The following is a 15,497-nucleotide window of genomic DNA, read 5'->3' as shown; positions in this document are numbered from 1 at the left end:
TAAATTGACATTGAGTATGTAACTGTTTTATTAACTAGGCTGAAGTTTATGGGCCAAAGGGAGTAGAAAAGGCCTTGAATTAGTTTCACAGCTCATTCGCTGATCAGATAAACACAAATTCATCTCTCCTGTGAGAATTTAGGGTAGCATTTCATCAGAGCACACTACCAATCATTGAGGTTCTGGGAGAACACACATTCATGGATCTGCTCCTCTGAGTGTCATTGCCTGACTTGATGTATATCGGCCCTGAACGAACTTGCCTTTGGGAATACATGTTACTTACACACTGCATAGCAACAGCACAGAAACAACTGGTGACAGGATTTGGCACAGAGTCAGCGGTGAGATGTGGCGATGGGGAAGAGCAGTTGCAGCCCTCTGAACCTCTGATCCCCTCTCCCCTCCGCTGGTGGTCGAGGACACCCTGTTTCAGTCGATGGGCCCCATATGGATTTTGTGCCTGAGTTGACAAAGGGCAGGCCGACATCGTCACACAGAAGTCAGGCTGCCATGAACCCGTATGGCAGAACCAGCAGCACAGCAGCCCCCCTGTCTTGTACCAGCTGTGGGGGCTGCTGCTCTCCACCACCCCCTTGCCTTGTCCCCCCTGGGCCTCCCTCCTCTACTACCTCCGCCTCATTCATTCCCCCAAATATGACGCCTCCCCCACCAATGTTTCCAGCCCCGATCCTGCAGGTGGAGAATGGCAGCAGCTGGAACTCCTCCACCATGTCCGACTCGCCGGACTCCCACCCCGGTCACCTATGTGGGGGCAACAATCCCAACGCCTACTGGACAGCAGTGTTTGACTATGAGGCCACAGCTGATGAGGAGTTAACCCTACGGCGGGGGGACCTCCTTGAGGTTCTCTCCAAAGACTCCAAAGTATCTGGGGATGAGGGTTGGTGGACAGGTAAGATCCAGGACAAAGTGGGTATCTTTCCAAGCAACTACGTCACTAGAGGAGACGGTGCCAGCTATCAGCAGCTGACTGCAGGAGGGCTCGTGGCAGGGGGTGTGGGCGAATGCCCGCTGGAGATTGACTTTTCTGAACTCCTCCTGGAGGAGGTAATAGGAGCTGGTGGGTTTGGAAAGGTGTACAAAGGAGTGTGGCGGGCAGAGGAAGTCGCCGTAAAGGCCGCCAGGCAGGATCCAGATGAGGATATTAGTGTCACGGCGGAGAGCGTACGACAAGAGGCCAGGCTGTTCTGGATGCTCCGGCATCCCAACATTATTGCTCTTCGTGGGGTCTGCCTGCGAGAGCCCAACCTGTGCTTGGTGATGGAGTATGCCAGAGGGGGGGCTCTGAACCGAGCCCTCGCTGGCAAGAAGGTCCCTCCGAGAGTTTTGGTGAACTGGGCTGTCCAAATTGCAACTGGGATGGACTATCTACACAACCAGGCATTCGTACCCATCATCCACAGAGACCTCAAGTCCAGCAATAGTAAGTATTTCAATTAACTGTCATTTATCTTCTGTGTAATAGAACAATTGCCATGATTATGGACTTAACATGTCAGAGATTACATTGTGAGACATTGTAGGGAGGTGGGAGGAAAGATGTCCATTAGGTTAATGCATACTTATGTCCGTCATTGGCATTTCAGTCTCACCCCTTTCTGGTTGTCAGCAGATGGAAGTTGCCCAGCTGTAATTCACACATTTCAGAACCTACAATGGTGTCGAAGGTGACACATATTTAACATCGCAGGGCTTTGCATTGTCATCTCATGACAAGAATCCAGGTTTGATCCCTTCGGTGTGCAGTTTAAATGCTCTGTCTGTGTGGGTTTTCTCCAGGGAAAAACTTCCCTTTTCTTCTAAAATCCAAAGATATGCATATTCATTTGTGGCTGTAAATAACCTGTAGGTGCAAATGTATATGAGTGAATGTTAGCATGTGCAGTGTTAGTCATGTGACCTACCCAGGGTGTCTTTTGCCTCCTACCCAATGTTCCATATTGACTCACAATAATGGATTACTGGATTGGTGAAGGGATGGATGTATAGATGGATGAATATTATGCTGAGATGATGTATCTTGGTTTTCAAAAATGTTCAGTTCTCTGTATGTTTCATTGTAGTAGCAGCTGAAAGATTTGGCGAGAATTGCTTGTCATAAACAAACAATATGAAACGCTAAATTGAGGGAATTCAACTTTTGGCTATGACTACTTCTGCAAGCGACTGTATATCATGGCTCATTGCACCCACAACACACACGGCAGAGGTAAACACATAGGCCAATACTACTCTGGGCACTTAAATACAAAAACTGCCAGTTTTTCAAAACCAACTGGCAGAAGTTATCTAACAATCCTAATGTAATGAATGTATAACAAACTGAGTGCAAACATTCCCTCCAATAAGTCAGGCTGCTTGGTAAGAGCCATTTGGGCAATCCTTATTGACCTATGTTTTCAGCTAATTATCTTTAACTTTGGCTAACACGAGCCGCACTGGCAGCTCAAAAGAAGTCGCCTCGGTTTTTCACTTAAAGAAACGGTATTTTCACTTTACAAATGTTACCAATTGTGCACGCTCACATTAAATATAAACTCTTCAAACTATTCAAAAAAACTCAATAGAGTGATAAGAAATCCTGGTGTGGTCTATAAAACAGAATAAACAGAACTAAATAAACAAATCTGAGAGTTGCAGGGTTACTGGCTATATGTATTTATCTTTATTTTATTTGTTAAATATGTTGTAGACAGAAAGTCATACAGGTAGGATAAAAGCTGAAGGTTATAAGGTTTATGAATATAGAATTTGCTAAGAGACTTTCTCAGATTGGTTTGAATACATAAAATATAAAAAATATAGGACGATTCAAACTGTATTGTGGTGTCACTTAACTCAAGACTGCAGCAACATATGGTATTATCATGTTTGTTGCCAAGTGCAGAAGTAGCAGATAGTAAAAGCTTATATATGTGTATATATATATATATATATATATATATACATATATAGCTTTAAGTCTGACATTTTCTGTGTATTTCTTATGCTTATAAACAGAAAATGTCAGACTTAAAGCTTCATATCAGCAGTATTTATACAATAATTAAAAGTTGACAGTAAACGTAGCATGAAGACTAACGTGTGCTCTACTGTAATAAATAGGTATTGCTTTATAAATGTATTAAACCTTCTCACAATCATTTTTAGATGTTTCTGAAAGATGATCAGCCTGTGTTGACATTGATTTCTAGTGCATGATGGGAGGTTTCGGGAGCGTTGACACAGAGGGGGGAAACTTAAATTGAGCACAGCAGCGAAGCCTGAGTCCGGGAGAAATGCTCTCTCTCTGCCATCTTTTCCCTGTCATCTCTCCCTGCACCTCCTCCTGCTCTTCTTCCCCTCCTCAAGGAGAGCAGTTCTGCTCTGCAACTCACTGTGCTATTTTTGGTCCTTTGTGCTACTTGCTGTTTAAAGACGCAGTTGCAGTTGTTGGTGCATCAAAGAAATATTACACAGCCGGCATCTAAAGTGCATTTTGTGTGCGCACAAGTGCGGGTCAGACTGTGTGTTTATCCCAAGTGACATGAGTGATGGGGGAGGGAGTGTGCAAATATGGGTGGCGTGTACGGGATGCTGACTAAAGGCCTTTTAATGAGGGACCCGGGAGAATTGCAGCTTGAAAACACTCACTGCTGATCTGTTGAAATGCCTTTCCATCCTCAATCTACTGTCGTCTTTCACAATTAAACATCCCGTGTCTTGCTCCCCTTTCCCTCCTTTCCCGTGTGGCTGGAAGAGTAGCGATGTGGGATCGGATGCGTATTGGACAGCAGAGCCTTGGCAACAACACCATAACGCTGCCTTTCCATGGTGACATGGGCACTGCTTCTGTGGCACTGAGTCATACAGCTGCTAGCCGCTGTCAGCTGCGATGCAAAATGTCAGTCCCCTAATTTAGAGTATTGTGCGAGAGAAAATAGCCACTGAAAAGATGCAGGAATGTCTCAGGGAGGGCTTGAACCCTTCACCCCCTCCGAATGATGACTCTCGCTGAGAATGGGTGCTAATCATTAAGAATGTGATTGTCTGACTCACACTGGCACTGGGGAACGTTTGCATTAACCCTGATGATGCCTGGAAGGGTGAAAAGCATGGGCAGAGAGTGAGATACAAGAGAGAAGCGGTGACTCAAATGATTGGGGAGAATGACAGGATGGAATGGATCAGGTGGTGGGGAGAAAAAAAGCTTGGGGACCAGAGAGAGAGAGAGAGAGAGAGAGTGAGTGAAGCTGCACGAAACGGGAGAGCAGACTGATGGGAAGGAATAAGAGAAGGAGAGCGCAGGGGATAAACAGTGGTTCATCTCAGTTTAGGGTTACACCTCAGCTCATTGTCCAGGTGCGCTGGTCTCAGGTGTCCTCTTCAAACCGCCGACCACTTGGCATGGATGTGGTGACAGAGCAGCTCAGCCCCCGAGCCACTCTCCTCGTCTCCCACCAGCCAGCTTCAGAGCTCAGTAAACACTCCTCTCTCCCTCCACATCAAGGCAAAACGTGACGTCTTTGATTGGTGTGTGTTTGAAGCTGTGTGTGAATTTTTCATTCCACTGGAGTTTTATTTTTGGCTCCCTCAGATGCTATTTTTTTTCTGAATTTATCTGGTCTCTCTTGATGTTGTCGAAGGCAAGTCTGTGAGCATGTGTGACTGTGTGTTTTTAACCTGCTGAGTGTTGCCATGAGTCGAGCTCACAGCAGGCAAAGAGAGAACGAGTCTGTGTAACGGGCATAATCTGATTACTCTGACCTCCTTGGAGTGATGTCACAGCATGTTTGTGGGCTGGCAGGTCATCAGCCTCGCGGTCATGCCTTACCTGTCACTCTCATCCTGGATCAGGAACCGGCTTCTGAAAGCATAGGGCAGCGGTCCTCCCCACTTGGCTCAAACGCAGAAGGTAAAGACAGAAAAGAGCCTCGTTTCGAAAGTGACAGTTCAGATGCATCATCTTGGCATCATATCAATATCAGGGTTTCAGCTAAGCACCATTTTCATCAGGTCCTCTGATTATTAATCAGTCACATTTACACGTGTCCCACATGTGACCAAAACAAGTGCTTAACAAATGAATGAACTAAATAAACTTGATTTAAATATATATTCAAGAAGACGACAAAAAAGCCTCATCGGATAAACCTCATTGAGCAGTTTAAAGCTTTCTGTAAAGCCATCTTGTTCTCTTCATTGCTTCATTGAAAGCAATCATGAGAGATAATGCACATATGACACTTGGTTTACACAGCACCTTTAAAACCATTGTTACAAAGTTCTTCACAGAAAATCATGCAATTCAAAAAACTGAACTAATTGAATGAACAGATGGTGGTGACCGAGGATACAAATGTCAAGAGCAGTTTAGGGAATGCTGGACTGATCATCCGCAGGTCTTCACTTCATAACAAGGCAACATTGTTGATCACGGTTGTCATGGAAGAAGTCCCTATAATCAGTGTTCAATTCAATTAGATTTTGACTTTTTACTCTATTTCTGGTAAAAACACATAGTAACAAGATTACAAGGAGCTGAAATTTAAAAAATGTATGCAATGCCAATTGTTTAATTTTGAAATCATCTGCTTTTGCTCTTCTTATTTTCTATATAAACATGGACTAATCGTTAAAAACACAATTGTCATTAGAGCTGCTCAAAACACTTGCAGTATTATTTGTAAAGAGGGTCAACTGAATCTCACAAAACAAGTAAGAAAATTCACAGTTTCGGTGGTTTTGTCCATTAATTTAGAAATCTGTTTTTAAAACTTCTCTTACTCATGAGTTGTGACCCATGTTTTAAGTTACATCCACTTGGTCAGTGACACTTTATATGAGCTCTGCTAAAGCAGTGAGTCAGCGGTAAGACAATACAGGTGAAGTGATCACCTGTTACCAACAACAGAAAGACAGGCTGGACAAACACGACAGTCAACGCTCCTATAAATATGATGCCACCGTAGAGCTATGTATATTTCAACTTATATCTGATGTTTGTCTTTCACTTGATCCTAACTGTTGGTGTTGTGCTTCCATATGAAGCCTCTGATGTTGAAGTGTAAATCTAGAGGCTGATAGTGTTGGCACACTCGATAAAGTCAGAGCGAGGCTGACATTAGCTGGTGTTTTGACTGATGAGGCTTCAAATAGAAGCTTTGTTTACAGAACCAACATTCATATGAGTAGTGGGAGCCCCGCGTCTCACAGACAGTCTGTCAAATGGGCACAAAACAAGATTAGGGGGAATTCATTTGATAAAAGCACTTTTTGTACATTTTAATTGAAGTATCGATCTATGGCAAGCATGACCACAACAGCACACAAGCTGTAAGAGTGAGTCTGTTGAGGAAAGGATTAGAGTGGTGGCCAGCCGGCGGCTAATCCCTCAGAGAGACAGAGTGCAGGCCGAGACTGTGGCTCTTGTGCGAGCTGGCAATGTGAGGAATGATGGTGGGCAATACTGTTATCATGTCGGCCTGTTAGCCAGAGGTGTGGAAATTAATCATGGACATCGTGGCTCTGAAGAGTGAACTGCATGAATAATATGTCCAGACTTGTCTTTTTCAGGCAATAATTAACTATAGTAACACACCCAGGAAAGGGAGGGTTCTGAATATATGAGCTTTAACAGTTTATATGCTGTAGTAAGAAAATAATTTAGAATTTTAACAAAATACCTTCATGGAAATGCTTTGTAAAATTCACGCATGTCCCCCCTCTACTCACAATCTAAAGACAGAACCTAGTGACTCTGAATTGACTTTAACTGTGAACGTTTGTGGTGATGGTTGTCTGTCTCTCACTGTTTGCCCTGTAATGGACTGGTGACCTGCCCAGGATTTTGTCATATAAAACACTGTATATCTATCAGTTTTTTTGATGTGAAACATCTTTTTGATATTATAACATAATCTTTAGACATTGTTTAGTATCTGCTCATTGTAATCTATATACAGACTTTCTTTAAAATGTTTCTTTAAAATACTCATGTCATAAATAGCCTAACTTGCGGCAAACTGTTCCTTCAGGTCTTATTTGAAATGTACCATCTCCTTTTGTCACTCCTTTTGCCCCAGATTCATAACCAGCTAATATTTTTCATGAAACACAAATGTCTGGTCTTTCCTTCCTTGTAATTTTTTTTCACTTGTTTATTTAGGATCATGTTCAAGGGCTGAAGGAAATCAAAAACTATGAGCTAAATTACAAAAGAAATACAGAGGCAACCTAACAGGCTAAAGACGTGGCTCATTGAAATTTGAGAAGACTTTGTTTTTCATCAAATCATAGTGAAAGTCTGAAAAAGAATTTTGGGTATGTTTGAATTTCTCTGTTTTATTGGCTTTGCTGATAGTGTAAGCTAACAAATTAAAGCCGAACGTCCACTCTCAGCACATTTGTTAATTCCTTTATGGATAGTGTAAATACTGAAATCAGTCCCAGTGTCCAAATATTTATGGAGCTGATGCTATATCTGTGAGCTCGGTTCAGTTGTACTGTGTATGTGAGCTGCGTTCGCATGATGATCGTTCAGCAGGACACGCTGGCACTGGGGCATAGAACTCCTACAATCGCACACACACACATGTACAAATACACACTTATGGACTCATTGCCGCACTGCAACAATGACCCCATTCTCACACAGCAGCCGAAGACAGAGCGAGAGCAGGGCTCACAATGGCAGGAGTCACTGCGGGGGGACGGGGCAAAGGATGGGAGATGGAGACAGCGAGGGGCGACTGCCGGCCGTGGCTGACAGAGAGGAGAGATGGATGGAGGCGATGCAGGATGGGTAGAGGATCTGAGCAGGAATGCAGTTGGCTGTAGAGAAACCCCTGGAGGCTCAACTGGGAAAAGGGAATAGAGAGATGGATGGGGGAGGGAGAGATGAAGGCAGGAGCAGTAAAGGGCCAGTTTGAGAGGAGGTCAAACCATTCTTCTTCCTCTCAGAGACAGCTACAGATTAAGGCTAACAATCTTGGTGCACTGTGGACTGAAGCTTTTTTACTATCTGTCTGTACTGTTGACCCCAATATCCTCGTGCAGCCGAGCAATTGAATGCTCTCGTATTACCATGACAGCCTGCTGTTGAATAATGTCCAACATTTAGCATTGCTCTAAAAAGTCTTATATGCTTTGTTTATAGGCCAGTCAGCCACAACATTATGACCACTGATAAGGGCAGTGAATAACACTGATTACTATGTTATTAAACGTTACTTGGAGAAATGTGTGAGTAATTGTTGTTGTTGAAGGGATAGAGGCAACGTTACAGGATTTCCGCCACCAGTTAAGTTTGGAAAGGCCCCCGCTCACCACAGACTGATAAAAGGACACAGGCAGGCAAAGAGAGCGGGAGAGGGAGGATTATTGGAAGGACTTTGGACCGTGTTCACTTCACTGGCAGTGTGTGAATTTGGCCTCGCTGCTAACAGATGTTTTGTCAAAGAGGAACGCTGTCGACGTTCAATCCGTCTCAGAGAGAGAGCCGACTGAAGAGGGATGGTGGCACAGTGACACCAAGTCAGAGGCAAATACACGTGCATGTTGTGCCCACACACAGTGAAACACACATCGCTGTTATTTTCTCCAACCAGTCAATAAAAAGTTGATTTGAGGCCAGCTAACAGTGGCTGTTACTGCACTGCAGCTCGGGCTCCCTGTGGAGCTGCCAAACACTGACACACATTCACACGTCCTCCTCAGCCTGCAAGTTTCTGTACATTCTACTGTGCTTTTGTCTAACTGAGGACCAGCTAGTATAGCAGAAATGCATTTATGAACACACCACAGTATTGCAGATGATCAGCTTCTGTTCCATGGTCTGTGACTAGATGTTTATTAATATCTTTGTCAAAATAATCACACATATGTATATGTACATATCATTGATGATGTAACTGTGGTGAATTTACATAAACAGACATACCACTCGAAGATCATTTGACCTTTAAAAACATGGATTAGAGTTATAGAAAATAAACAAATTCTTGGAGAAAAATGTCTCTTTAGATAAACACGGACATGTTTCTTGCCATCAGTAAAGTTGTGTATGTAAATATGGTAAAACACACACTCGCACTCACATCGGCACCTCCTGGGCTCTTGTGCGTCGGGTGGCTGTTGACTCGTCTGTTAGAGGGTCATTGTTGTTTGCCAGCAGCCTGGCACAGGGGGAGTCGGGCCGTGCAGAGAAGGCGCTGGGTGTCCCCCGAGTCGAAGGTCCTTCACCCACTTTCACAGCGGAGTCATGTGGAGTGCACTTCGGGCAGACGGCAGGCTGCACTCTCTGCGTTTGAAGAGCCGACACCAGCTTACGATGATTTATTTAGCGTTTACTTTCACTGCTTCAGAGGTTTGAACTGTAAACAGCGTGTTGTCCTTTTGCAAGCTTTCAGTTGATTCCTCGACATACTCGGGATCGTCCATGACACGGGGATGTTTAACAAATTAAAGTTGCATGCAACAACCTACAGAGAGCAGATGTTATAAACTGCTTCAGGTTTTTTATTGACCTACACAGATATTAGTCCTCCACAATTTCAAATTGCTGAGACGAGCACATGAAAAGAAATCACTGCAATAACAGCATTTACACTGACAAAGTGGAGTTTGTTTTAAGTTTATTTCAATTCATTTGTTGACCATAAAGCATGAAAACAAAATGACCGGAACATTTTTATTTTTTTTTTTGAAAGGTAAAGGTCTCTTGTCTAAAGCTCTAAAGCTTTCAAATTTGTCACTATAAAGTTTGGGAATACTGTGAAGGTATCAAGATTTTGAGGCCAAGATGAAAACGACACTCGAAATAGCACATTTTTGTAAATGAGCCACTTTGACTATCGACAATGACGTTGCTTATACACATTCACACATATGTGAGGGCGACTTCCCACTCTCTCAAGCTACGAGATTAATATTTTACATTCTGATTAACAGTGGCTGAGTCAGAAGTGAGATCACCGATAGTAATTTGATAATAAATACATTTTCCTCTCTGTGGTTTGTTGAGGCCCAGAGAGGAGTTTATGTTACTTTGACACTTGAAATGATAAAAAAAATATTGTGTCGTGAACATCGAGAGTGCTTTAGCAGCCTGTGCACCCAAATGTAAATTTGATATACTGTAGTTCGTTTGGTCTGCGTTCACACCTTCATTTTCCACCCTTCTCCAAATGCGGCACCAACTGGCTCAGTGTCACGTTTCCATGACAACCGAGAAGTGCCTACTTTAAGTCGCTATGATGGGTGTTTCCCAAAGTGCATTATGCAGCCAGTTGAACTATAGTTGGTTTTTTTTTCATTCTCTGCAAAATTGCTTCACTTGTACACTTTGATATGCAGTATTTTGCACAATGTGTTGGACTTCATTGCAACGCTGTTCTACCGCATGACTGAGGATCTATGAGGCTTTTACTGAACACGGCATATAAGTCACTGTTCCCATGAGTTCTTACGTGTTCTTAAATCTAATAGACAACATATCAGTGAGACAGTCACTCTCAGTCATGTTGAAATTTGTCCAGTAACACACTAAATTGAAAGGTAAATAAGATTCGATGGTCATCATTACATCTTGAGTTACATTTAAAGTTTAACTAAAGGAAGCTCAGACCTGCCTGTGAGTTCCCACACTGTACATTTTCCTACATTCATACCACACACACACACACACACACACACACACACACACACACACACACACACACACACACACACACACACACACACACACACACACACACACACACACACACACACACACACACACACATACACACACACACACACACACACACACAGATATGTACAAGAAAGCTGCCTCATTTAATACCCCCGTTTCTTCTAAGAGAGAGGCGGCCTGGTCACACGAATCTGGCAGCTGCGTTTGTGTGGAGACAAAGTGAATGGCTCCAGGGTGAAACTGTGCCACTGTGCGGCTCAGGATTAGAGCCCCGATGGCCTGTGGTGGTACAAGTGGAGCCAAGCTGGGGTATCGATGACATGTGAGGATACTTGCTACAACACTCATTAAAAGCACCGGGGAAGTGGAAAAGAGAGCCAGGGGTTCAACGCGCATCTTGCTGCCTCAATTTTCTTTTAACTCAAATTGTGTGTATTTTTTTTATTGTTTCTGGGAAACAAATAGTCTTAGCAGCAGGGTCATAGTGAAGCAGTGCTTTTGCATTATTAAATGATGGAGTTTAATGGTTTTGATTCAGTTTTGTTATCTAAATCTGCTGTATTTGGTAATCCAGTCGAATTCCAAACATTTTATTTCATTTAAACGGGCCTGATTTAATTGAACAGAGTAATTGAACGTCTTTTCCACTTTATGTGCAAACCGAAGATGTTTCATGTCTCTCTTTGCCTAAAAACCTGTCGAGAGAACAGAAGAAGTGAGAAAGCCAAAGAGAAATGGAGAGACCTATCGAGACACAAAGACATCTGGTATGTGCTGCAAGGAAAATGACAAAAGCTCTCCCTCCAGTCATCTCTCTTTACCTTGAGTAGCCCGCATCTTTTCATCCCCTCATTATTTCTGTCTTTCCCATAGTGCCCGTGTCTTTTCTCCCCTCCATCTCACTTTATCTCTGGTCCTTTTTTTCACTCCCGTGCTGCTCTCAGTTTTTTTTCCTCCTGCTTTCTCCTGATTCTCCTTCTTTGCCCTCAATTCTGGCACTCTCCTCCCTCTTGTCATCTCGGTCCCACTCGTGGCTTTTTCCTCTCTCATCTTCAGTCTCCCATCCCCCCTCCTTTCTCATCTTAAAACCAGCAGCCCCCCCCCCCCCCCCCCCCCCCCCTTGCTTCCTCATCTTCTTCCCCCCACGCGACACCTCCCAAGTTACACACACAATCTAGCTTTCACTTACTCTTTGATTCCTGGCTCCCTCCACCCCTCCTGCTTTGACTCTGCTCTTCCATTTCATTTCCCTGGTGAGTTGTGATTGTAGCCAGCCCGACGACAGCTGCAACAGCAGACAGTTGGGAGGCGATAGGGGTGGGAACGAGGGGGAAATAGACGAAGATGAAGATGCAGGGGCGGGCTCCACTGGTTTATTGGTGGGGTTTTGATCACAGCTATAGCAGAAACCGAGATGGAGATGTCCAGGGCATGCAAGGTGGAGAACTGTCTGCTGAGTATCCCCCGGGCCGTCATCTCGTCTGTGCTGATGCACGGCGACCTGCCGCCGCATCGGTCAGTTCAGTATGTGTCACGATGATGGTGTGAGACAGACGGCTGGGACCAGCAGTCAGGCGTACCAGCATCCCTCGACATGCAGGAGCTAAAGGAGGAGGTGTGGGAAGCTGCAGAATCAGAGGGAGGTATCAGGGGGAGTCTCTTGGGGTTAGACAGACCTGATTTGCTGACTTGAAGAGAAACAGAAACAGCTGTCCCACCCTGCAGGCTGTACCTGTTTCTGCATGAAGGAGGCGGAGGGAGAGGTGGAACAAAGAGGATGAAGCTGAAGGAAGCTGGACTATGAGTGGTCTGAAGATTCATTATGGTTATAGCAAAAGATTGTGCTGTCCTAATGAGTATTAAACCATCAAAGCTTTTTCTTCATGAAGAGCCACAAATATCGGGAAAAAACATTCACAAATCTTTATTGTTAGAAGCTCTGTGAGGCTGCATATTTGTATTATGTAGAATGTTAATGCCTCCAAATAACATATGCAGATGTAATCTCTACCTTGATGCTATTTTAGTGGAGATAGTGCTCCTGTCCTTAATATTTCAACTGTTTTCTACAGGATCCAATGTTAAGAAAAACATATATTTTCTAAATACAAGACAAGACAGGTCAAGACAATTCACTAGAATTCAGTACAAAAACAGTAACTTCAGTGCTCTGAATTTCTTGACATTGATAATTGTAATAAAACACAAATGAGATATCATCTGTATGTTGGGTTCAAGGTGCAAACTTCATATTTGGTGCATTTGCTTATTTAAAGCTGCTTTTGATAGTTGTCTGAATATGGCACGTGCAAAATATATAATATTTATATTTTTACTATCACAAGTTTGCATTTCTTTTGGTTTCCAATAAATTATCATGACTAATGGGTTTTATTAAGCTGCTTTGTCCTTTAGTGTGATGATGTGCCTTAAGTAATGAAAAAATTAAATGAAATGAAAAGTAAACCATATTCCTGACTCATTGATCAACAGGTTCGCGGCTCTGGAAAAAGACTCTGGAAAAACTTGATCAAGTTTCCCATGGGAGTTGAATTTGAACATATTACACACCTTTGCGAACACATTGGTGAAGAAATTATTTGGTAACAATTTTGTTGGTAGATTTTCATACGTTTCTCTTACTCGTACTACTTTTTAATAAGAGATTGATTCATGTCCCCCTGGAGGTACAACGGGTTTAGTCTGAACCATGAGTGTGAGGGACCCTGGTTCCAATCCTGGCTGTGGCAGCAATCTGGTGTAGAGATAAGCTGAGTTGTGGTGGAGGATGCAATGACTTGATATGGGGAACCCTGTAAAGGCCAGCCGCAGTATTAGCACTCTCTCTCAGCGAGATTGATCAGGTGTGGTTAGAAGTGGCCGAGTCTTTTCCCTCTGCTTTTATTGTGCTTATTGATGTTTTGCAACATTTTTGTTCATTATAGATCATTCTGTCAGAGGGTTTGGTAATTGCAAATAAACACAATGCACAGTTAAATGCGGGTGGATATCATTAGTGTAAGACAAGATTTATTTTAGTGAGGACATAAGTGACGGTGTCAGTAAACAGCATAACAATCCATATTCTCATGTTTACAATTCCACTCAACTCAATTAAATGAAACGTTACCAGCTCTGCTTTGCAATGATTGATTGTTAGGAGAAAGGAACGGGGCCTCAGGATAAAAGCTGATTACAGTACAAAATATCTGAGCGCTTCAAGGACTCTTGTTTCATTATTGCCACACGAAGAAGAAAAACAAGGTTCAACTTGTGAAAAATATTAAAAAAACTAACAGGCAAATCAAATAAGACTTTACTTGAGATCAATTTTTTTTATCTACATGATCCTAATGTACAGTCAATTTAAGAAAAGGTAGTCTGGGCATGAAAACTGAAAAAACAACAACAAAAAAAACGCTTGTCATAGGGGCATGAGGGTGTTCACCGGCCAGTGGCCTCCTCTTTCCCAACTCCACAGTCTCACTTTATTGACCTCTGCCCTTTGTTGCCATAACAGGTTAATAACACGACAGTCTGAAGTGAATCTTGGCCAAAACAACACACGTAAGCTGTAATCTAACTGGTTGAGCTGTTTGTGCCAGTAGTGAGCTGTTCAGTGACATGAGGGTGAACGATGAGGATTTGCATTGGTGAAGTTCCTCATGAGTTTGATAAGATTGGCCTGCTCCTGTAAATCTGGGCACATCAGGTGCAGCTCTCATTGTGTCCCTTTAAGTGACACAGCACAGGTTTATCGAGCTGAGAAGGCTACTGTGTTAAAATATTTTTTTTTTCTCTCAAACAAATGTGATTATATATAAACAAAAATACAGGTACATCTAAAACAAAAACAAAAAAAGGAAAGTATACCTCTCTCATGATTGAATTAGATCATATATAATTCCATATACTATATTAAAAGTATTACACATAAAATTTGTTATTTATCAATTATTCATTTCAGCATACATTATATCTCATAAAGATAGAATTTCAAAATAATCCTGAAATTTAGAAGATCAGAAAGTTCTCATTTATTCTTTTTTTGACCAGAGGCCGTTATTTTCATAATTAAAATTGCAATCGTGCTCAAAATGTCTTGGTCATAGGTTGTGTGTAGGGTTGACTGTGTTTATTTACATGAATTGAACATGAAGTGTTATGAAGTCTTTTTACCTCTTTTTAGAGGTTTCTGTCATCTGTGATGCATTTCCAGTGCAAACAAGTAAAATCAGAGTTGTCAAACCAAACCAAGAAACAGGACAAAGTATCACCCCTGCACCCCTAAGCCCAACCCTAACACTTCACTTGGACGGCATTCTGTGGCTCGAGTTAAAAAACAATTGGAGATTTATTTCACAAGCACGTCTTCACTTCAAAGTACCTGAAGATGCTCTTTGAAGAACGGTCTGAAAAAGGAAAGTCGCTCTGAGCTCTGGCAGTCGGCTCCACCTGCAGCGGCGCAATCAGCTGATCACAGAGGATCAGGCTCTCAGCTGACTGCCCGTAAGGCCACGCCTAACACTGGGCTCTGAGAGCAGCTGATTGCCCGCTCTCCCACCACAGTTTATTTAAGGCGAGGCAACGCAGAGACAAAAAGCCACTTTGCCCAGAGCTCCTAAGATCCAACAGACAACCATAAAAACCCAGACTTAAGTAACACTTTTCAAACAAAACCCTGCTGTTTCATGACAATGGTGTAATGGGTTGCCGATGGCAAGGTGCTTACAATAAACTTTGTCACTGTTTTTGTTCAGAATGAACTGAAACAGGGTGAAAAACCTCATATACTACT

At 42.8% G+C, this 15,497-nt stretch overlaps 1 protein-coding gene across 2 annotated transcripts in view; it reads left to right on the top strand.

The window, feature by feature from the left end:
• Positions 1 to 450: 450 nt before the first annotated feature.
• Positions 451 to 15,497, top strand: part of map3k10 (mitogen-activated protein kinase kinase kinase 10) — a gene marked incomplete at its 5' end in the record, with an annotated part of 32,198 nt that continues 17,151 nt past the window's right edge. The window contains one exon of one of the 2 annotated variants that reach the window (XM_080459126.1): positions 451 to 1,447. In XM_080459126.1, the coding sequence (XP_080315252.1) occupies positions 451 to 1,447 (997 nt within the window). The remainder of the gene's footprint in view (positions 1,448 to 15,497) is intronic. The other variant, XM_080459125.1, reaches the window with a different exon arrangement.

The sequence above is a fragment of the Lipophrys pholis genome, assembly GCF_963383615.2.
Source record: "Lipophrys pholis genome assembly, chromosome: 3".
NCBI lineage: Eukaryota > Metazoa > Chordata > Actinopteri > Blenniiformes > Blenniidae > Lipophrys > Lipophrys pholis.
The sequence above is the reverse complement of the archived record's forward strand: the minus strand, read 5'-3'. Positions and strand labels throughout refer to the sequence as shown.